We start from the raw sequence: 24,937 nt of genomic DNA, 5'->3' as shown, positions 1-24,937 counted from the left end.
CCTATGAACTCGGGACTGTAGGTACCAGAAGGGCTGCCTTCCCACTCTTTCCAAGAGTTTCACTCTATAGTCTTGGCAATCCTAAAACTGTTTGTAGTCTCTAGAGGCTTCTGCCTCTAGAGTGACTGGTTTCTCACTATGTAGGCCAGGCTGGTCTGAAACTTAGGTAGCCTGAGTTGGCCTGTCTCACCCTCCCTCCCTCAGTCTAAACACTGAGATTATAGGTGCGGACCATTACCAGAATCCTCACTTATTTCTGAGTGACCTGGTGCTTTACATTTTGAATTAGTAAGAGTTTTATATAAGGCTGCTTAATTAAACTTCACTCATCTTCCCCTTAAGACTTTCCAGTCCAGGCTGGGTGGTGGTGGTGTATGCCTTGAATTGTGGTACTTGGGAAGCAAGAGGATCTCTGTGAGTTCGAGGCCAGCCTGGTCTACAAATTGAGTTCCAAGACAGTCAGGGAAGCCGGGTAGTGGTAGTACATGTCTTTAATCTCAGCAACTCAGGAGGCAGAGGCAGGTAGATCTCTGAGTTTGAGGCCAGCCTGGTCTACAGAGCTATCTCCAAGACAGGTTCCAAAGCAACACAAAGAAACCCTGTCTCAAAAAATAACAAAGACAGCCAGGGCTGTTCTGTTAGAGAAACCCTGTCTCGATAAACCAAACCAAATTCTGTCTCCATCTAAAACTTACTGAGGTTCAAAATTATCTGTTGAAATATAGTAGCCATATGAGCTTTACCTGACTCCTAATATCACAACCAAGGGGCTTCAGGTAACACACAGCTCTAGACTGCAGTTACAAAACTTGTGTAGTTAACTTGCCTGGGATGATCAGACCCATTTCCTCATCTTAGATTCCATTTCCTGTATATTATCCAAGGAAGACTAGACAGCCATATCGGCATTTCCCACTCCTGTGTAACACATAAACAGACCCTCAACTGGCCCCCGAGCCTGACAGGTAGCTGGCAGATGCTGGTGTCACTGTATACGGCTGCTGAATTGGCTTCCTCTTTCCTTAGTACACCCCTCCACATCCTCTCAGCAAAGTGCAGGCAACATCCTGTGCCTGCCTCTTGCCCACACCAACTGCTGAGCCAGCTCGCCCCCACAACCTATGTCTGTTCCTCTTGTTCACACACTACAAGGGATTGGGCATATCAGGTCTCTACGTTACAAAGATGTTGGAGTAGCTGCTGCAGTGGGCGTTCATTACATTTGTGAGTTTTGTGTGCACATGCCATGACATGTGTGGCAATCTTACCGACAAGTTTCAGGAAGTGGCTTCTACCATGGGATCGATCTGGGGACTGAACTCAGGTTGTCATGCTTATATGGTAACGACTTTCAGTTACTGATCCATCTTGCTGGATACTTGCTGGCTTTGAGGGGTCTTTTAGAGTAGACTAAGTAGGAGAGCCTGGTCAACTAAACCAAGCCATTTTCTTCCAAAGTAGCAAGCCAGAATTTTACCTATTCTGGTTCAGTCAGGGAAGCAGAAAGCAGGTCAAGTGATAACGATTCCCAATGTATTACCCAAGTAGGTGGCTCACCAGGCAGCCAGCTGATCCTGCCAAATGCAATGATCACTTTCCATCAATCAGGGCCCTAGGATGCCAATCTGGTCAAAGTTTGAGGTAAACAGTGCAAGGCAGATAGTGAGGAGGCCTCTGAAGAACAGGGTTGGTCAGGCTCACCTCCTCCAGTCATTCATTACTGGCCCTGTGGTAATTTAATTGGAGTCTGAGGTTAAGGGATGGGCCCAAGGGGCTCCTGTGGCTCACAGGCCTGAAGGAAGCCCAATAGTTCACACAACACTGCAGGCAGTGCCACCTGAGCCAGAACACTCGAACAGCGCATCCCTTCTGATGTGAAGCAGGCAAATCATGTCACAGAAACTCAAGAGACTGTAAGCCATAAAATTCTGTTTAAGACTGGTAACATGGCAAAAAAAAAAAGGTTTATGTTAAGTACAAAAGGGACATAAAATTGTATATACAGTAGGATAACAACTATGTAAACACATCAAAGTCTATGCACAGAGATATCTAGAAGAACGTTTAACATCAAGATTAACAGTGGTACCATTTGGGTGGCAAATTGGTTCTTAAAAATCCCCAAATTTTCCTTCATAAGCAGTTAATTGTCAGTTACAATGGGGAACAACTTATTAAAAATATCCCAGTGGCTGGTGGTTGAACAGTGTCAGTTGTCACACACAGAGCAGTGGCTCTGGCTGATTTTCCAGAGGACAGTTACTATATCCCAGGGATACACCCCCAAACTGCCAACTCTGCTTTCTCCCTCTTGCTTACCCTGTGACAACATACAGTATTATCAGTTCCAGTTGCATCTTCTCCTACCAATTCAGAACTCAGCTCTGCTGCCACAGGGCCCAGCAGTGGCTGTGAGGCAGTATGTCTTCCAAGAGCATGGTGCCTCAGCTTCGGATTCTCCTGAATTCAGTTTTCCTGCGGCCAGGCAGGCTCTCTTTCTTAACTCTTTCAGGTTATGCAGTCTTGCTAATCCATGGTTACAGACATTTGCTCTCAACAGTTTATCTAAACATGGACTCAGATTCTGAAGGTAGGCAGTAATAACTTGGATCACCTGGTTCCTACAGTCCACTCTGGAAAGGCAGGACTGCTCAGCAACACTTAGACTTCAGTGAAGGTAGCCGCCTTTTCAGTTGGAATAACAAGTCAAAAAGTAATTGCTCAAAAAATAGCATTAGTGATTCGAAGTCTATGTCTGCTCCTGAACAGAAGCAGTGATAGCCTGATTGACACCTAGCAGCTGGGTACTCATGGGCAAATCATAGCTGATTGGGTCTTGATTTCTGGATCTGCAGGGGTACTACTTGCCTAAATGTTTGCTGTGGCCATACTGGGAAGAAAAGGTCAGTCACGGCGCTTCTCAATCTGGTCCTAGCCTGCTCTCAGAGGAACGGGCAATGATGTAGACAAACAGGTGAGAAGTCCTGACAAACTAAAACACTGTGGCTCTAGCACCCTGTCCCCAAATGACACAAGCCAGGCACAGAAGCCATGCAAAAGTGACTGTCACACATATACAGGTGCAGACAGAGCATAATCAGGCAAAAAAGATGCTAATACTGTAGAGAGGGCCCCGAAGTGTGGCTTGAAGAGCACGAGAATCATCCCAAGGCTCTTACTTAGCTGCCATGGAACAGCAAACACTAGAAGCTCTGCTTCACGTTGTCTCCCTAAGGTTAACAGAGAAGACTAACACTTGTGGCGAACACTACCCACAAATAGTCTTTTTAGCTGCAGGGTTCCCTCTCCTGATGAACTCTTGATAAGCTAGACGAGAGAGATAGTAGGCATATACACATACTTATGTGCATGTTTGCACAAATGTATTTAAGTGGACACGCACACTGTGCTCAAATACAAACAGATCAAGGGTCATATATAAAAAGGCTAAATATAACATATAACACAGGCCTAGAGCCAGCTCTTGGGTAAGAGCTGGGGAAGAGGGATATCATCTGCTGACTATGTACACAATTTATGGTGGGCAGGGAAGGAAGGCATCAGTGTAAACAACTCAGACTCATTCCACAATACTGGCCCACAGGAAAACGTGATGTGACTCAGGTACAAAAATAAACTACTACCTTGCTTTTGTACAAGCCCAGCTCGGTAGGCTCCCCACGAAAAGACTGCGAGACTGTCTGGATGGGGGAATTGCACCAGGCGGCTAAACCTCTCAGCTCTCAGAATTTACCTGCTATTCCCTTCCCTCCCTTTCATACTCTTGGGCCTTTTGTTAGCCAACATCTAAGCCCAAGACCTGCCCCACAGGAATACTGTAAAGTCTCCTGACAAACAAGGTCCTTCTCTATTTGTCCCTTTCTTTCTTTCTTTGACTCAAAGGTATATGAAGACTTATTTTTGTAAATATTTGGCACCTACGAAACATGATGGTTGTGGAATAATGCCACAATTACACAGGGAGACCCAGTAACAAGACATGCAGGGTGAGGGCAAGGGGTGCTGAGCTGCCCTAGCATCTCAAAACCAGAACTGTGGCTTCCCATGCGTTTCTGGGGTGGGAGAAGGATGTGCAGAGATTGGTGACATCACTGGCTCTTCAACAGCAAATATATTCAAAACTGAAGGGGCCCAAGGGCCCCACTGTAACTTATTTTTAAGTAATCACCCTCTGAAGAGCTCGGTGCACCGAGAGCTGGAAAGGCTGAGTGCCAACTGAATCTGCAGCACCTAGAGTCCTTTGGAAGGCGCTCAGCAAAGCAATTCTTTAGAGCAATGGACAGCACATCCCTGGGAAGGCCACGTGGAAAGATGTTCTCCAGTCCAGTCAATCCCACTGTCATCTCAGTCACCTCTGACTTTCCTGTTGGCCGCCCTCACTGTACAAATAGCCAAGCAGTGTCAGGATCAGTCATCAATGGTGGGCAACCAGAAGGCCTGGAAGGAGAACACAAATCAGCTTCTTAAAAAGCTAGGCTTCTCACTATGGAAGGCTGTTCCTCCCCACCTCACAGCATCAAGGTATCCAACCCCAGTGGTGTGAAGAATTAGTCTGGTGGCCCTTTCTCCTGATCAAACTATTATCTCTATGGAGCCAGAGACACTCTAAAAGTTGGTTCTGTTTACCTCCAACATCCACTCCTGTGAGTAACCTGGCCTTACAGGTAATCTCAAGGTGGCCTCAATCATACCCTTTCCTCCCAGAATCTGAGAAGAAGGTTTGAATGAGATGGTTTTGCTGCCTTTCAGGGCTAGGTGACTTTCTGGTTTTACATGATCTCAAACTCACCAAATAAGCCCTTCCAAATGTTTAGATTATAGATGTGCACCAACATGTCCAGCTTTAATTAGTTTCCTTTTGTCCTTCCAGCACTGGAGGACTAAACCCAGCCAGCCAGGGTTCATACATGGCAGGCACATGCTCTAACTAAGCTGTATTTCCAGCCATTACTGCATTTCTTTGATACTATCTTCTTGGCTTCCAAAGAAATGGGCTAGAGGGGCAACTCAGTAGTAGAGGCCCCAGGCTTAAGCCTCAACATTAGAGGAAGAGGGCACTGTGCTCTGGATAAAGGCAGTACTGAAATACCTCATCCAAGTTCCTAACTTGAAGATGGACAGACTTCAAGGGAAACTAGAAACCATCTCCAGCTAATTCCGTTTTCTAAAATTACATTTGTGTTTGTGTGAACCATGGTGCATGAATAAAGGCCAGACAACTTATGAGAATTGATTTTCTCTTTATGAGTTCCAGAGATCAAACGCAGGTTGTCAGGCATAAGTGTTTCAATATCCGTTGAGCAGTCTTCTTGTTTTTAGTTTATTTTTGTTTGAGACAGGGTTTCATATAACCCAGGCTGGACTCAACTCCTGGTTCTTCTGACTCTCAAGAGCTAAGATTAATATATCTGTCACCAAGCTTGATGTTTGATCCCTGGAAACCATATGGTGGAAGGAGAGAACCAATTCCCACAAGTCATTCTTTGACCTCTACATGTGTGCCATGGCACATGTTCAAGAATACACGAAGGAAAAACAAAATGAAATTATGCATGGTAATGCACACTTTTAATCCCAATTCTTGGAAGGCAGGTGGATCTCTGAGTTCAAGAAATGCCACCCCGGTCTACAAAGAGACCCTGCCTCAAATAAATAAATTAAAAATTAATAAAAACAAAGTAAGTGTAAGTATTTATAAATTACTAGAAGAATTTTTGAATAACTCAATGGAAAAAAATGAAGGCATGGTGGCTTACACTTTTCATCTGAGCGTTCAGGAGATTAACACAGGTAGATTAATTGGAGTACATGGTCAGTCAAGGCTAGAGAGAGACCTAATTTCCTAAAGCCGTACCAAAACAAAACAATATTCAAAACTCTTGAAAGAATGCACCTATAGCCGGGCGGTGGTGGCGCACGCCTTTAATCCCAGCACTTGGGAGGCAGAGGCAGGCGGATCTCTGTGAGTTCGAGACCAGCCTGGTCTACAGAGCTAGTTCCAGGACAGGCTCCAAAACCACAGAGAAACCCTGTCTCGAAAAACCAAAAAAAAAAAAAAAAAAAAAAAAAAGAATGCACCTATAAAATGCTGGTCAGAATATTTTAAGGAGAAAAAAAAACCTAAGTAGCTTAGGCCTAAAACCTAGGGTCAGAACAAAAACTGTTCTGCAAATCTTTAGAAAGCACAGATAATCCCATCTTACTGGAAGAGGAATAATCGTGAAAAGACCAGCCTAGTCAGGTACATCATGACGTGATGGTGTGACAGGGAAGCCACCACTTCTGAAACATGAACTTGTACTATATGGATGGGACACAGCTTGCTGCCTGAGGCACCCACACCCCAAATCAAAGGATCATAATGGAAAATATCTCTTACTGTTTACATACCATGTTGGAACAGGCGCTGGCAAAGGTCATGAACTTGGGGTTGAACTGCAAACAGGTAATGGGACCCGTGTGTTTACCATCCAATACAGCTACTTTTATACCACTCTCTCCATTCCAGACATGGATCTTGCCATCTTCTGAACCTAAAGAGAATGATGGAGACAATAACACTTCAAGAGGCAAATCAAGACAGATGAGAACAAGATAGATTGAGATCTAGAAAAAGTTTCAGGACATATCCCTCAGCAGAAACTGAGAGGACAATGGTGGAAGGACACTGGGAATTATCCTGACTTAATTATTGTTCCTTTTTCTTTAGGGACTTAGTTTTGTCAAATAGCCCAGATAATTTTGAATTCTGTACGTAGCCCAAGTCAGCCTCAAACTCCTAACTTTCCTGACTCTGCCTTCTAGTAACAGCACCCAAGTGTTAACAATTGGAGTAGCTATGCAGGGGTGCTTTTCTATTCCTTTGCCATCTTCCCCTCATGCCTTTGCATTCTCATCTAGAAAGGGGGATAAATACCATTAGCTTGCCAACACCTCACCAACGAGACTACTGAAGATTACACAAGTTACCAATACAACACAGTCATGCTTTTTTAAGAGCTTAATTCTAAAGCCCATGAAGGGAAAACCAGCACATTGCCAGTTCCAATAAAGAACCCATGTCAGGCCGGGCGGTGGTGGCCCACGCCTTTAATCCCAGCACTCAGGAAGCAGAGGCAGGCGGATCTCTGGGAGTTCGAGGCCAGCCTGGTCTAGAAAAGCTAGTTCCAGGACAGGAACCAAAAGCCACAGAGAAACCCTGTCTCGAAAAATCCAAAAAAAAAAAAAAAAAAAAAAAAAAAAAGAACCCATGTCAGTGTGATGGCATACCCTGCAATCCCAGTACTTGGGAGAGATGGAGACTCAGAAATCCAATGTAAGCTCTGACCATGTATATAGCAAGTTCAAGTTCAGAAGGGTTATATATAAACAAGACCACAGGGGAAAAAAGAAGAAAGAAAAATGAACAAACAAACAAACAAGCAAAGCCAGAGAGAAGGCTCAGAAGGTAAAGGTGGCCTGCCAGGAAGTCTGGTGACATAAGTCTAACCAATGGAACTCAAATGATGGAAGGAGAAAACTGACTCCCCAAAGAAGTTCTCTGACCTCCACATACATGGCACTGCATGTATGCTAGCATACACAGTAAAGGAAACTACGAAGTCTGAAGGTGCTGTACAGGAATCTGAAAACATCTATTGAACAGCATTTTTTACTTTGCTTGATAACATGAACAAGTGCACAGTACAGGGGAATAATGAGGAAAACGAAATTAGCTCACCAATCATAATAAATTGTGAATCTGGAGTAAATGAAGCTTCGAGCGTAACAGCTTTGCTGTTAGCATAACCCTGAAACAAAAGAGAATGGTTCTCATTATAGGGCCAGTGATAAAAACAACTGCATAGAAACACCAACCCAACACACAAGCCCCTTTCCACCAAAGGTCTTTGAATGTGCAGTGTCACCAAGACCAAATTGTAGCTGCTATTCCACATAAAACACTTCCAACCCTAACTCCATATTTAGTGGGGAGGGTACAAAACCCCCTGTTTATTGTTATTAATAATTATACTTGAAAAGCAAACTTAGGGCACTTTGTAAAAGGTGAACGACTCCAATACAAAGGAGGTAAAGTTCATGTGCAGGAAGAAAACATAAGCCCACGCCCCATCGCTGAGTCAATGACAACCATTATCTCCACAATCCAGCTAACAGCGTTCCCAGCCCAGGCCTTATGAGCAAGGAAAGAGCCATACTTCAAAGCTGTCAGCTCACCCCAAATGTGTGCATCACCACACCCTTGAATGCATCAATAAGACGGATGAAGCTGCCATTGGTAGAAATGAGTATGAGTTTGCCATCATTGCTGAACTTAAGTCCTGTCCACTCACAAGTCCGATCATACTGCATCTTAAAGGTTGCAAATGGTCCCTGCAAAACACAAAAATAGCAGTTCCCAGGCTCCACACACATCAATACTTCCTTGAGTAGAACTTCTTTTCTATCCATTTAGATTCTTTGTAAGTGGGCAAGCTCTGCCACTCTCTGTTACCCAGTACTTGCCTCCTCCACCACAGAAAGGCTGTGTCTTTAGACAGGGTCTCACTATGTAGACCAGGTTGGCCTCATAGAGATCCACTGCATCTGCTCTGGAGTGCAGAGCTGGAATCAAAGATGTGTACCACCATGCCTGGCCTAGAAAAGGTTCTCACACTCCAACTTGCCCTTAAATTTTCTGCAACCTTAATAAAGCTCAAGGACTCAAAGATTTACCTTATCAAAAGAACGAAGGTCATAAAGTTTGACCATTTCTGAGTTGACACCTGCAGCAAAAATTAACCCTTCTGGATCAAAGGAACAAACTGGTTTGCCCTGTAGATGCATGAGGCCCTAAGAGAAAAGAAGATAACAAGTTAATGAATGAAGGAGTCCACCACTCAATCATGGACTTTTTCCATGAAAACTAAGGAATAGGAACTGCACCCAGCTACCTATAAAACATTAGAAGAAAAGAAACAAAACTGACTAAAATGTAATAAGTCATTATATGATGCATTTCTAATCAGCCTTAACTGTACAATATTAAAGAGTTCAAAGAGAAACAAAGCCCTTGAGGCTAAAGGGTCTAGGCAGTTGTTCAAGCACTAAGCCACATTATAATGCAATCTGCTCTGGAGTAGGAGATCTGCTTATCTGAGAAAAGATTGTGCTGCCACCTAAGAAGACTCTGGGATCCCAAAATGGAACCACTGTTGTCTCCCTTAGCCGAGAGGGAGAGCTGATAATGCTTTCCACAGAAAATGCTCAAAAATATAACTGTGAGGTACCATTACCTGGCAGTTAGGAGACCGGAGATCCCAGAGTCGAATGGTCTTATCAAGAGACCCAGAAATGAAAGTGTCATCCACAGGTGACATGGACAAGGCCACCACCCTGCAATGTATCAAGATAAATAGGAGTTGAAGCAAAATATGAGTAAAAATTGGATGTGAACCCTAAACCATTCTACCTGCCTTCATATAATCCCAAGACGACCATCTTAGGAAGCACACGCAAACTTATCTGAGGCAACCAAAAGCAATAGTATAATGAAAAAACCAACCTAAAGCTTCTGTATTTTAAAAAACAAAAAGCATGGTCTCAAGCTGAAGTTATACAGTTCAGTGGTAGTATTAAAAACAAAATATGTAATTCTATTGACAATCAAAAGCACAGTGATATACTATTTCACAACATCAATGGCTGTCATAAAGGGACCGCTCAGTACTGGTGAAGAGGAGCATTGTGGAAAATTAGAACCCCTGTATACACCACTGATGAAATATGGGGTACAGGTGCTCTACAAAAGCCCTTTTCAGGCCAGGTGTGGTGGTGCTTGAGAGGTAGAGAGAGGCAGGTGGACCTGAGTTCAATGCTAGTCTGGTCTATATAGTGAGTTCCAAGCCAGTTCCAAGTCTGATCCTCTGACCCCACCACAAAAAATCAAAACTAAAAACCAACCATACATTTTCTGGAAAGACTCAGAAATTCCATTCCTAGGTATACATACTTTAACAAACTGAAAATATCTACACTAAAATGTACACATTTTTGCAGTAGCATTTGGAACGGGAATAACCCAAATGCTCACTAATTAACAAATCAACAGGATTTGGCTACCTATATAACATGACTCAGAGAACAAAAAGAAACCAAGTGCTAATTCATATAACAACAGGGACGACCTTTGGAAACATCATGTTACATGAAAAAAGACAAACACAAAAGGCCGCATGATATCTGACACCATTTATACGAAATGTCTAGAGATAGCTCTTAGATGACTGGCTGCTAATAGGTATAGAGTTTCTCTCAGGGAGATGAAAATATTCTGGAATTATAGTGGCAGTGCTTGCCCAAATACATACATACATACATACAATCACGAAATTGTGTTTCTTATTTTGAGATAGGGTTTCATGTAGCCCAGGTTGCCATAGCAATATAACAGAGAGTAGAATGTATATAGACACACATTTTGTCACACTGTCTAGCTCAAAAGTTTACAAGGTCTAAGTTGATACAAAAGGCTCTGTGCTGATAAGTACAGGTAACATAAGAACTAAAACCCTGGCCCTAGGAAACTTACCTGCCAATTCGCACTGTGCCAACACACTAGAGCCAAAGTGAATAAAGGCCCATCCTTTGGCTTACACAGTAACTGACACTTTCTGTCTTCAGCAGCACAGAAATACCCTGCCTGCTTCTAAGTGCAACTTCTTTACTGATTTCCCCTCTTAGGGTGAAGGAGTTTGAGATAGGATATTAATATGTATCCCAGGATGACCTTTAATTTACTATATATCCAAGCAGGCCTCCAATTTGTAACCTTCTCCTAGCTCAGCCTCTATCGCACTAGAATTACAAGGACATACCACCATGCTCAGCCAGAAGCACATTTTTCCCCCTGCTTTTTGAGATAGGGTCTCTCTATGTAGTCCTAGTTGTCTTGGAGCTTGCTATGTACACCACCAGGCTGGCCTGGAACTCACAGAGATCTGCCTGTCTCTGCCTCCTGAGTGCTGGGATTAAAGGCGTGCTCCACCATGTCCAGCAGAAGTACCACTTCCGACAGGCAGCTCTCAGTCATCTCTCCTGTCATCCTTCAGGCATGATGTGGCCCTCTTGAAATCAGGGCAGCTATGACTACTACTGTGGAACCCTCAAAAGACCCTGATCCCTTCCAAGGACATATAAGAAGTTAACAATTACGTGGAAGAGAAGAGAGATGGGTATAGCTGCCATTTAAGTTGTCCATGCTCCTATAAACAACTAGAATCAAAACTTACTGGTTTACAAAGTTAAGACTTGGGTGTAATAATTTCTTTGGCCTATCACTGGTTTCCTACTCTGGGGTGAATAGACAGATGTCTTTTTACACCTCTCAACAAAAGTGACATAATACCTGTCAGGGCACTCTACCATCTATATTAATATATATGCCTTAATCCCAGCACTTGGGAGGCAGATAGGCAGATCTCTATGAGTTTGAGCCCAACCTGGTCTAGACAATGAGCTCTAGGACATTCAAGGCCACATAGTAAGACCTTGTCTCAAAGAGACAGAGACAGAGAGAGAGAGAAAGAGAGAGAGAGAATAAAGAAAGAAAAAAGTAGAGGGCTGGAGTGTTGTGGAATAATCTTTTTGTACACTGTGAAGTGTCACTTAGATTGACTTACTAAAAAACTAAATGGCCAATAGTTAGACAGGATTTTTGGGAGAGAGACTACTGGGAAGAAGAAAGGTGGCGTCACCAGTCAGACAGAAAGGAAGCTGCATAGATAGGCATTACAGAGTAAAGGTAATAAAGCCGTGAGACAAAATGCAGATGCATAAAAATGGGTTAATTTAAGTTGTAAGAGCTAGTTAGTAATAAGCCTAAGCTACTGGCTGAGCTTTCATAATAAATAATAAGTTTCTATATAGTTATTTGGGAGTTGGCAGGCGAGACAAAAATAAAAGCCCATTTACAAATGGCGCCATGGAGAGATGGCTCAGTGGTTAAGAACACTGGCTGCACTTCCAGAGGTCCTGGGTTCAATTCCCAGCACCCACATGGTAGTGCACAACCACCTATAACTGTAGTCCCATGGGATCTGATGCCCTCTTCTGGAATGCAGACATATATGTAGACACAACAACCATATACATAAAATACATAAATAAATAAATCTTAAAAAACAAACAACAAAAAACTTCCTTCACATCATAAGGAACATGTAGAGGCTAATTCAAATGTTGGCCTCTGTAGTGGAAGGTCTTATAAATGCAAATAGTTCTTTTGTTAAGAGCTGAGATTTGGCTTTGCTAATAAACACTAAGTCTAATTTTAAAGTGTAGGTTACCACCCAATAACTTTGGTCCACATTTCTTTTTCTTTTTTTTTAAGATTTATTTATTTATTATGTATCAGTGTTCTGTACTGTAGACCAGAAGGACACTCATTACAGCTGATTGTGAGTCACCATTTGGTTGCCAGGAATCGAACTCAGGACCACTGTAAGAGCAGCCAGGGCTCTTAACCTCTGAGCCATCTCTCCAGTCCTTAGTCCACATTTCTTTTTTTTTCTTTTCTTTTTTTTAAAAATATTTATTTATCATGTATACAATATTCTGTGTGTATGCCTGCAGGCCAGAAGAGGGCACCAGACCCATTACAGATGGTTGTGAGCCACCATGTGGTTGCTGGTATTGAACTTGGGACCTTTGGAAGAGCAGGCAATGCTCTTAACCTGTGAGCCATCACTCCAGCCCCAGTCCACATTTCTTAAGCACACACACGGATTCTTGTACGGCAAGTATGCTCTTGCATTGAGCTACATCTAACCCTCTCATTAATTAACTGAATATAGAGCCACATACATGCAACTAAACTATACTCCAGAAAGTCCTCAAACTCAGAGATCCCCCTGCCTCTACCTCCTGAGCGTTTGGATGAAAGTGTATACCACCACCGTCTGGCTCCTTAAAATTTTAGTAGATCATGTAGCTAGTTATCTCTGAAACTCATCTTCTGCTTCCATAACCTCAGTAAATCAAGAAGTGACTGAGTTCAGTTAAAAAGATGAAGAGGAAGGCTGAACAGCAGTAAGGAAAGCTGGATTCACTAAGAAAACGTCTCCCTTCTCTTCCATTTTCTAAGTCACCTAAGGGATATATACTACTGAGTCTTACCTTTTGCTGTGTCCAGGAAAATATCTGATGTATTTGTTGTCATGCAACGACAAGTAACGAATAGTGTCTGTAAGAAAACAAACAAGGGGTGACATTTTACTATTTAAATGAAATTTATGTTGCATTTTCATTTTTGAAAAGACAAAGTCTAAGCACTTACTACATCCTATTACCTAAGCAAATTACAGATAGCTAAAGAGGAACAACTTTTCTCTCAAAAAAAAGAGTACACAGATTCATACAATGCAAAAGCCAAGTTTTCAGCTCACAGCATTTATACCAACATTTAACATCACTATTTTGGGGCCCAGATGTACAATTCAATGGTAATGTGCTTGCCTAGTGTATGGGAATCTCAATAGTTTAATCTGCAGCACTGGGGTAGGGGTGGGCGACTCACAGAGAAAACAACATTTAAAAAAAATAATTGTTTTCCTACCAATATTTAGATTCTTCATAATTTAAAATTCTATCTATCCTATATAAATATTTTTTTGTCAAGGAAAAAAAAATCACTAGCTATAGACTAATTTTAGTGTCTGCAAAGTGATAAACCATACATTGAGTAACAGGAGTGCAAATCAGAGGGCTATATAGTGAATCTGAAAACAGTGCATCTACACTCAGATCTGTCGAAGAAAAGACAGAAAGAGAGGAAAAGAAAGAATTCGATCTAGAAAAGTAAACAATAGAGATTAGAGGGATGGCTCAGCCGTTTAGAGCACTTAGCTTCCATTCCCAGAACCCACATGGTAGATCACAATATCTGTATTCCAGGATCTGACATCCTCTTCTAACCTCCCTGGGCACCAGACACATACGTGATACATAGGTATACATACAAGTAAACCACTCATACACATTTTAAAAAGAAAGAAAAAGAGAGTATGTTTACAGCAGAATGAAGTGAGGTTGGGTATGCACTAGGCAAGTGCATAGTGCTTGCCTAGCATGGTACAATTAGTGAAACCCTGTCTCAAAAACCAAACTGAAATGTCAATGAAAACAAAAACAAAAAATAGGAAGAGAAACAAATGGTTACTGAGAAACAGATGACAAACATGGCACCAAATACAGGAAGGACAAAACATAAAGGCTAACAGAAGGTAAGAGGTTCAAGGCAAGTGTGACGGCACACCTTTAATCCCTGCACTCTGGAGGCAGAGGCAGGTGGATTCCTGTGAGTTCCAGGCTAGCATGGCCTACAAAGCAAATTTCAGGACAGCCAGGGATGTTACACAGAGAAACCCTGTCTCAAAAAACAAAACAAAGAGAAAAGAATCAAGAGCTCCAAAGTATCAAGTGGTTTATAAAGGTGTTTTGTTGTTGTTTGTTTTGTTTTTCAGGGTCTCATTCTATACTTAATGTTGGCTTGGAACCCATTATATAGCCCAGGCTAGCCTCAAAACTAACAGCAAGTCTCCAGCCTCAGGCTCCCAAATGCTGGGATTACTGTACACACTTGGCTTGCAGGGATGCAGTCTAAGAAAAGGGCATTTACCCTAAGAGGGAGAAAAAGGACTCCTTTCTATAGGATCAATAACAGAATTCAACATGGCTTATTTGAACAACTCCAAGTCTCTCAAAAGACAACCATAAAGCATTTCTGGTTATTCAAGTGCTAGAAACTACTCACCTGCCCTAAGAGAAGAGATCCCTTCCCCATTACCTGGACTCCTAGAGACGAGCAGGGCTTCGCCATCTTCTCCACCCCACTTGGTAGCTGGTGCGCTGTTCCTGGCAAGGCAGTGGCCTGTACAGTTATCTCCTGTACCGGGTGGTATCATAGACCCTCAAACTGTACAAACTACTACCTCAGCCTGGAATCAGGCAAAAGAGAACGAAGCACTGGAGGGAACTCTGCAGGACGCACACGAGGCAGGAAAGGCAACATCCCCACAGCAGAGGCCTGGCAGCAAAGCTACAAATGCCACACACCTGCCTCATCTTGTACCATATTTGGAGAATCATTTAATCACTCAGAAAAGTAGCCCAACAAAAGAAATATACCAGTTATTTAGATATAACTAACCATCCATCCAACCATCCACCCTCAAGATCTTAGTAATTATTCTTATCCAAAAGCATCAACAGCATTGCCTACTTAGAAAACTACTTCTGAAACACATGAAAAATAGAAATTAGATATGTACTAAAATCAAGTTTAGGTAAAGAAGCCTCATTAAAGAAAGACTTCTGCTCATTTGCTTTGAGACATACTAAAATAGCAATTTAAGTAATCCTTGCTGAATGGCTGGGCATGGTGGTGCTTGCCTTTAGTCTTAGCACTGAGTAGGATTCCTTTGAGTTTAAGGTCAATCTGGTCTATATGCATAGTACCAGGACAGACAGGGCTACACAGTGAAAGTGTGTCTCAAAATAGGGAGAGAGGCAGAAGAAATTATTCTGTGACCAAGAGCACATACTGCACTTGCAGAGCACTTGAGCTCAGTTCCCCAGAACCCATGCCAGTTAATAACAACCTGTAATTCCACCTCCGGGATCTGACACCCTCTGGTCTCTGTGGGCACCTACATTCACATGTGTACATAGCACTTCCATGCACATATACACTTGATCAAAAATAAACCTTAAGAAAAAAGAGCTAGGGGCTGGAGAGATGGCTCAGAGGTTAAGAGCACTGGCTGCTCTTCCAGAGGTCCTGAGTTCAATTCCCAGCAACCACATGGTGGCTCACAACCATCTGTACTGAGATCTGGCACCCTCCTCTGGCGTGCGGGCATACATCGAGGCAGAATGTTGTATACATAATAAATAAATCTTAAAAAAAAAAAAAAGATAGAAAAAAAGAAAAAAGAGCTAGATGCCAGAGAGATGATGGCTCAGTGCTTGCAGCTCTTCCAGAGGACCTGAATGTAGTTCCTAGCACTCACAACACATGGGAACCCAATGCCCTCTTTTGTCCCAAGGGTAGTGGCACCCACCCACACACATAAATAAAAATAAATCTAACTGTGCCTGCCACAGTGGCACAGACCTATAATTCCAATACTCAGGTGTATGAAGCAGGAATATCATTGATCAAGGGCAACCTGAATTACAGTGATACTATCTCTGTACTAAGAAATCTTACTGCCAAAAACAAATCAGTAAACCAGTACCAATAAGGCTAAAATAAGATGTGATAGTTCAACGACTGAGACAGTTGGACAATTTTGGAATTTATTCCACGGGAAATCAATCAAAAGCAAAGACTATTTATTAAAAAGAAAGTTTCAACTCTTCAAAAAATTACTTAAAAAAAAAACAAAAAACCAGTAAGTATTCCTGGAATCAAAGACCACAAAGATCATCACACTATTCTTTGACACAGACCATAGAAGAGCTAAACTCTTCTAATTTTCCCTAAACTCGCACAGTTGAATGATTTGTAAGGCTTTTTGCTTGTTGTTTTTAAGAAAGGGTCTAGCTACAAATGCTAAACTGCCCGGAGTGCTGGGATGCTTCTACTATTTTTCCTCCCAAGACAGGGTTTCTCTGTAACAGTCCTCACTGTCCTTGAACTCCCTTAGTAGATCAGGCTGGCCTTGAACTCAGAGATCTGCACGAGTGCTGCAATTTAAAGGCATGCGACACCACCAACTGGCTGCTTCTACTACTCTTAATGTCATGCACTGGTCTCCTTTCTAGTTTGCCTTTAGAGTATTTGCAAATTTTGTTTTATTCTCCCTCAGTTAGAAATGTAAAAGTTAACTTTATACCAACCACCTGCTTTTTTTTAGTTTTAGTTTTTGGAGATAAGGTTTCACTATGTAGTCCAGGCTAGCTTTTCCTCCAGCCTACCCCAAGTGATGGGATACAGAGGTAACGTGTCAGTCACACCTGGCTTAATCCACAGAAACATTCTGAATGGAAAAGGCCCAGTAGTTTACTAATTGCTATGTGTCAAGTATGTCTTCCTTTCGTTTTTTTCTAAGTATTTTTTCAAGTTTCAAGGAGTATAAATCATAAAACATAATTAGTTACTTCCTACTTTTCCTTTTCCTACTCCCCTTTGTAAAGCAGACATTTTCATATTCTGTTCCAAGTCTTTCCAAAATGCAGTGGCTCACTTCCAGCATCATTTCACTTCTAAGGATGTACGTAATCAGCACTACTAACATTATAGAAAATATTGAAATCAACTATAACCAAAGCGCAAATTCTCACACATATTCTGTCAAGTACTTCAAAGGAACCATGGCAGTGACCGCCTAAAAAGGCTTGCTTACCGTCTATTTTGTTAGAGCTGTAAACGACCGTGTTAGCTGCATGAGTGTATCTGATGAGGTCCACACCATACTTCTTACTGTACAGGGTTCTCTTTGGTCTGATGAGCAAACAGAGGGAAAAACAGAAGCCATCAGAATCCAGTATCACAAACACTGGAGCTCTCCACATAAACAGGAGCACTTGACGGATACGGCAGGGGCAAGCATTAGGAGACTCAACTCAGGTCTTCTGCAAGTGTAGTCAAACTCTTCACAACCAAGCCACCTCTCCAGCCACCAAAACCCATCTCTTGAGTGTAATTGTTTCAATAATAGTCTTTCACTTGTGAACACAAGGTCCAAGTTAGAAACTAAAAGTAAATATAGAGTACAATTCAGTTTCTTTACCACACAATATTCAAAAGAAAAGGGGGAGGGGGGGCTGAGGCAGGATCTCACACAGCCTCCAAGGCTCTAGGTAGTTGATGGCCTTGAACTCATGATTTTCCTGCCTGGGGTTCTCCAGCGCTAGAATTACAAGAGTGGGCCACCACACCTGACTTCAAATGTAAACCGAGACTAATATTTATTTGAGAAAAAGGTATACAAAATATCACAAATCATGACTTACAACAGAGGGATATGAGAGTAACAAAAAGTCAGCAAATTTTCCTAAGCATTCATTCAGAAAGCACTTTCTTTTTCTTTTTTTGAGACAGGGTTTCTCTGTGTAACAGTCCTGGCTGTCCTGGAACTCAGAGATCCACCTGCCTCTGCCTCCTGAGTTCTGGGACTAAAGGTGTACTCTACCACCACCTTGCAGAAAGCACTTTCTTAAAGGCAATGATCTATCAAAATTGAAACCAGATGTAACACTGTTATATTCCTACTATCACTCACTCTTGAAGATGCACAACTTCCCTATATGGAGGTACAAAGTTCCGGCTGAGCCTTTTAGAAAACAGGCAAATCTAACTCTCCCCAGAAAAATTAAGTCATGGTTCCTCTTTCTTTTCTTTTTAAAATGATTTATTTTTATTTTATGTACACTGGTGTTTTGCCTACATGTGTGTCTGTATGAGGGTATCAGACCCTCTGCAACTAAAGTTACATACAGTTGTGAGCTGCCATGTGGGTGCTGGGAATTGACCGTGTGGGTCCTCTAAAAGACAAGTCAGTGCTCTTAACCACTGAGCATCTCTCCAGCGCGGTTCCTTTTTCTTTTAATGTAAAAGTATGTGTCTTCAACACCAAAGTTCCAAACTATGTGTTAAACCTTGATGATTTAATAAAAGAGTCTCAGGGGGCTGGAGAGATGGCTCAATAGTTAAGAGCACTGGCTGCTGCTTGCTCTTCCAGAGGTCCTGCGTTCAATTCCCAGCAACCAAATGGTGGTTCACAGATCTCTAGGGGGATCCAATGCCATCTCTTGGCATAAAAGCATACATGCAGCTAAAATACTCATACATAAATGAAAAAATTCAGAAAAACCTATAACCAAAACGTTTGTCACATGTGCTGCTTAAATTAGAATTTTTTTTTAACCCAAATACCTCTAGAAAACAAAATTTGAATGTTAGAATTGTCCACATGAAATCAGGTCAGAAAATAAGAAAACCTTTAACATGTTTTACATTTATGTTTAGAAGAATTTTAAATCAGACATGGTGGCTCACATCTGTAATTGAAGCCAGAATTTCAAAGGCTGCAGCAGGAGGATCACAACAAATTCAAGGCCAGTTTAAACTACAAAATGAGACCTGTCTCAAAAACAAAAAAGAAAAAGAAATCAAGCTCCTGTAGTAATGTTTGAATTTATGCAAAAGAATGTTTACCTTCTCGATATAAAATTATTTTGAAACCAGTGGGTTAAGCAATCAAGTGATGCAGGCTGCCTACAAGTCAATCATTTGCATTTTCAATTGTTAAAGTCATTGAGGGTGAGGCCTTCTGTCTCATGAAATCTATTCCAAACAGAGTTCTTCAAATTGTAGTATACTTCCTATATGTCTACCTTTTGTGAAATAAAATACTACCAGATCCAATCTACTGTCTGGAGCTCTGTCTGTAGTGTTTGGTAATTAATGATTAAGTAAGGATGAGGATGTACCTACACAAAAGGTTGATGACTTTGAATTTATTAGAAATCCTAGTACTTCAGCCCATCTAAAATTGAAAACAGGGCTAGGGATATGGTTCAATCACAAAGGGCTTGTCTAGCATGCATGGGGTCCTGGATTCTAACTTCAACACTGCAACTAAACAAAGACAAAGGCGTAAAGCATGTGGTATAAAAAAGATTGGTTCCACTAAGATAAGGCCTGTATGTCTTAAATCTAAAAAATACTGAGATGTGTTCTTAACGAAAGAACACTATTTCTTTATTTCAGTTCTATTATGAAAGTCAGAGCCTAAATTACCATTGCATGTGTCTTTTCATGCACTTTTTTTTTTTTTTGGTTTTTCGAGACACGGTTTCTCTGTGGTTTTGGAGCCTGTCCTGGAACTAGCTCTTGTAGACCAGGCTGGTCTCGAACTCACAGAGATCCGCCTGCCTCTGCCTCCCAAGTGCTGGGATTAAAGGCGTGCGCCACCACCACCCGGCTCATGCACTTTTTTTTGCAAGTATTTTGGCAAGCTCCTTCTTTAGAACTATGATTCTGGAGGCAAAGTATGAACAAAGAAAATGACATTAAAGCCAGGTGGTGTGTGGGGTGGGGTGGTGCACATCTATAATCAAGCACTTGGAACATAGGAGAAGGATTAGGAGTTTAAGGCCAGCCTTGAATACATCGAAAGTTGGAAGGTAGCCTGGGTTACATAAAACTGTTGTCTTAAAACTAAGTATATGTGTGTGTGTGTGTACACACACGTAATTAGAATAAAATTTAAAAATCAAATGTTTTAGATAATTTGTATTGCCAACCACACACAATATTCCCTTATATTCTTTCAAGTTGAAATATAACTCAAGGGATGAACTGCATTATGTTTAAGTGGACAAAAACAAAGCAACAGCAACAAAAAAAAATCCTCAAAATCTCTTTTTGGGCTAAAAACAACTGCCATCAAGCCCACCCGAGTTCAATCCCCAGGACTCATTTGATAGAAGGAAAACACCAAATCCTTCAAGCTGTCCTCTGACGTCTACGTGCACAGCAAGCTCACACACAATAACAAATGTACAAAAAGAAAAATTGTATGAAAAACTACTTTTGATACAAAAGAAAAATGTAAAAAGAAAACATTCTTTTAGGCCAAACATTACTGGCTCACACTTGTAATCCTTGCACATAGGCGGCTGAGGCAGGAGAATTGCTGTTTGAAGCCAGCCAGCAGCACTATGGTCACACACTGAGTTCCAAATGTTGAGATTGTTGGATTATTCTTCTAAAATACATTGTTAGATCTATTTTATGTATACGAATGTTTTGCCTGTATCTATGTATGTGCGTGCTGTGCACTTCTAATGTCTGTGGAGGTCAGAAGAGAGTATCAGATCCCCTGGAACTGGAGTTGAATGTAGCTGTGAGCTTCCAAGCGGGTTCTGGCACTGAACTCAGGCTCTTTGCAAGATTAGCATGTGCTCTTAACCCTGAGTCATCTCTCTAGCTCCTGGATCCTCTTTTCAAACATACTTTCTAAGAAGTATTGTTTTTGTTTTTTTTTTCTTTAAAGACTTACTTTATTTTTATATGTATATGTGTTTGACTGTAAGTGTATGTCTGTGCATCACATGTGTTCCTGGTATCAAGGAAATTAGAAGCAGGGGTCAGATCTCCTGAAACTAGAGTTCCAGATGATTGTGAACCTCCAAGCTGGAGTTGGAAACTGACCCCGATCCTCTTTAAGAGCAGCAGGCATACTCTTGAGGATCTCTCCAGCTCCTTATTTTCTTTTCTTGAGACAGGCTCTTGCTATTCAGTTCAGGTTGCATTCCAATATTCCCACCCCCAGTCTCCCAGGTGCTGGAATGACAAGCACTGCTGAGCAAGAAAGTTCTTTGGAACATTGTAACTTTCTATTAAGTCTGTAGTCATGTAAAAAGGTTTTGTGCATGAATAAACTAGACTACAGTCTTAGCATTTTATTCCTTTCTATAAGGAATATGCACTTCCATTTCCGCTTTTGGGGGTAAGATTCTGATCTAGGTACTGAACTAAACATGTCAAGCAAACCAACTTCAAATTACTTCAGCTCCCAACTTTAAATTCTACCAGCTCTTCCAAACAAATTCGATTGGTCAGAGCAGGGTAAAAAAAAAAAAAAAAAAAATCAATGCACTAAAATGAACATCAAACAACTATCTGTCCAGCTAGCAATTCTCTCATCTCCAGGACCACCACTGTAGGGAACTCTTTCCCACAGCAGGCCAGTCCAGAGACAGTTACATAATACTTTGTTATAGCCCCAGTGAGGAAAACAGTCAGGAAAAACATCATAGACAGCTCAATCTACAACACAGCCTTACTTTAGATGAATTCAGAGAGGCAAGTTCCAAAAGAAAACTGTCTGTTATTTGAAAAAATAAACAAAAGGAACAGCTTCAAAATCATAGGTAACAAGATGTTAAAAACAGTAGCTATTAAACCAAACATCTGCTTAGGAAATGTTGGCTAAAGTTGACAAGGGACATCAAATTTAGCCTAAAACTAGTTTCTGCTACAAATGAGGTCGCTGCTTATCAAGGACTTGGACTCAAGCAGGGGTAAGACTAGGCAGACAATGTCTCCCCCGACTCAGGCTATGAAAATGGCAAAGTGCTCTGCTCAGCAAAGATACATAACCGTAGTATCCTTGTCCGCGGAAGTTCTCCAATATGTGACTCCCATAACCAGATCCAGAATTTTGTTAATCCCAAGCAAACCATACACTGGCGGGTTTTTTGACTGTTTTGAGTCTCGCCTACTAAGCCCAGGACTCAGAATCTGCCTGTTTCTGTCGCTCAAAAGCTGAGATTGCTGGCTGGGCCGCCACACCCGGGGAAACTTTTTTTCTTTTGTAATGCAAAAGGAAATACTAAATTGTTCAGAATGCTTTCTTTGTTTTAAAGGGAGCTCACATTCTGACCAGAATGGGGCGGCCAAGTTCGCAGGAGTCTGGCAAAGAAAAGTTTCCGGGAGGCTGTTTAACAAGTTAACTGTAAGCAAGCGTGGGCATCGGGACAGGCAAAGGGCAGCACGCTCACACAGTCACAATCGATAAATCCTGACAGCTAAAAACTGCATCTCGCGGGGACTGCTGGCAGAAAGGCCGCGCGGGAAGCGGAGGGGCAGGGACGGGCGCGGTGCCAGGGCTGAATCCAGGTCACCGCGGTGAGGGCAGAGAGCGGGCGCCGCTGCTGGGCAGAGCGGCTCCTACGGTTCTGCACCGAGCTCAGAGACGAGCCGCACCTCCTGACAGTCGAGAGCGGCGGAAAGGGCCGCCGTTCTGGTCGCCGGGTGCACGGACGCGGCGTTTAAAGGTCAAGGTCAAGGTGGGGTTTGGCGAGCGACGGGGAAGCGCGCTCGGGAGAAACTGGAGACACATGCAATAGCAAGGCTGGTGTTACTACGACCACCATCGTCTTAGAGAAAGGAAAGAGCTCCTGCAGCACCGCAGGATGGAGGCGGAGTGAGCGACAGGCTGGGGGGCCTCAGGCGGGGACCAGCGGCGGAGGGGAGGAGGGGGGCACTCGGAGCCCGGCCCGCGGCCCCCGCCACACTCACTTGCCCTCCTGGCAGTCATACAGCACGATGGAGTCATCGTCGCTGCTGGAGATGACCGTCTCCCCATTGGGACTGAAGTCGAAGCAGTTGATCTTGTCCGAGTTCTCGCGGAACACCTTGGCGACGCGGAAGCTCCTCAGCACGCTGTCGGTCAGCTTCATGGCGGCGGCGGTGGCGGCGGCGGCTGCTGCTGGAGGCAGCCGCGGCGGCGCAGGCCCGGGGCGGGGCCGAGAGGCGAGCGAGCGGGCGGGCTGCTCAGGGCCAACCCCAGCGGTGCGGGCGCCGCGCTGGCGGCTAGCGGGAGGGCGGCTGACAGTCGGGCCGCTGCGTCGTCCTCCTCAGGTCACGCTCTCGCGTCGGGATGACGGGACCTCGCTGACCGTTCTTCTCCGCAGTCACCTCAGGGCCAACCGGCGCTGTGCCGGTTCATTGTGTTCGCCATCTTGAAGGGAGAAGCAAAATCAGAGGGCGAGGAGCCTCGGCCGCGACGAACGCCGGGAAAGGGGGCGGGCCGGGAACGGAGGCGCGAGCCGAGAAGGAGGGGAGATGACGTCAGCGGGGCGGGCGCACATTTCCGCGGCCCGAGATCGCAGCTCGCGGGTGTGCAGGGGGAGGCCAGCGGGCGTGGAGCGGAAAAGCCTTTCCTGAGGGCGGGAAAGTTGAGGTCGCCTCGGGACTGGTGCCTTTGTGAGTGCTACCAGGGAGAGTCAGGTATCCCTGGGGCGGCAGGTACTAGCGGAGACCGCCCCGCGTGGCCTGTTCGTGGGGTGACTCTGGGGAACCCATCACTGAGGGGCTTGATCACTACACCACCAACACAGGAGGCCTCCATTTGTTATTTTAATAAAGTACAACATACACAATTTTAAGTGGGTGACCTTTTATTTTCAATTGGATATATGCTCAGAATCTATGTCAGAGCTTTCTTTAAATCCTTCTTCAGAGTCAAAGCGCATGAAGATAGCTAACTTCAGGTGCGGAAGGAGGGGGAGCCTAAAGAAGGTTCACTCACCGGCAGCTAATAGGAAGGAAGGTGTGTGTCCCATAGAACCTGGGCTGTGGTGAGCAAGATAAAAACCACGACATGGAAAAACTAGCAAAATTGGAGTCTTCTTGGAAATAACTAGGAATTGAATCCCACATCTTTCTGTTAAAACAAAACAAAAAACCCGAGGTATCTACATAGAGAAATTGTTGGCTGAGGGAAAAAGATGAGATTGTATGTCTGGACTGAAGCTGCCACCTAACAGCAGAGCTCCTGGCTGCAGTCTGTTTTGGGGTTTGAGGAGAGGAAAAAACCGGTTTGAGTGCAACCTGAATGGATGGCAACTTTCCAAACTGCAAATCGATTCAAGAAAAATCTTCCACAGACTGCTGCACTCAAGTCCCAGGGATTGTTTCTGAATCTAAAAAGGAGGCTACAGTCTGCCAACGCTTGAGAGGCAAGGACTGGTCTGAAGGCCTTTGAAGATCATCTCTAGTAAAGATCCTGCAGACTGACTAGGACATCGGAATCGTGGGAGAACAAATGTAGCCAATAGCCAAATGATAGCAATTTTAGGCCTATTTAAAAAGTATAATAAAAAGTATAGTGTGGCCAGGCGGTGGTGGCGCACGCCTTTAATCCCAGCACTTGGGAGGCAGAGGCAGGCGGATCACTGTGAGTTCGAGACCAGCCTGGTCTACAAGAGCTAGTTCCAGGACAGGCTCCAAAACCACAGAGAAACCCTGTCTCGAAAAACAAAAAACAAAAAAACAAAACAAAAAAAAGTATAGTGTGTGTGTGCATGTGTGTGTGCGTGTGTGTGCATGTGCTTTTTAGCTGCTGAGCCATCTAAGACA

General features: G+C 43.2%; 1 protein-coding gene across 1 annotated transcript; it reads right to left on the bottom strand.

Annotated features, from left to right (window-relative positions):
- Positions 1–1,912: 1,912 nt before the first annotated feature.
- On the bottom strand, positions 1,913–23,822 carry Wdr82 (WD repeat domain 82). Its single transcript, XM_057767532.1, has 9 exons — positions 23,096–23,822; positions 17,409–17,506; positions 13,177–13,243; positions 9,297–9,396; positions 8,737–8,853; positions 8,239–8,394; positions 7,742–7,811; positions 6,412–6,554; positions 1,913–4,458 (listed from the first exon to the last, which is right to left on the bottom strand). The coding sequence occupies exons 1-9, from the start codon at positions 23,254–23,256 to the stop codon at positions 4,429–4,431; spliced, it is 942 nt and encodes a 313-aa protein (XP_057623515.1). The 5' UTR covers positions 23,257–23,822; the 3' UTR covers positions 1,913–4,428.
- Between the last annotated feature and the right edge of the window lie 1,115 nt (positions 23,823–24,937).

The sequence above is a fragment of the Chionomys nivalis genome, chromosome 4, assembly GCF_950005125.1.
Source record: "Chionomys nivalis chromosome 4, mChiNiv1.1, whole genome shotgun sequence".
Lineage (NCBI taxonomy): Eukaryota > Metazoa > Chordata > Mammalia > Rodentia > Cricetidae > Chionomys > Chionomys nivalis.
Note: the sequence above shows the minus strand (reverse complement) of the source record. Positions and strands in the feature narration are given on the sequence as shown.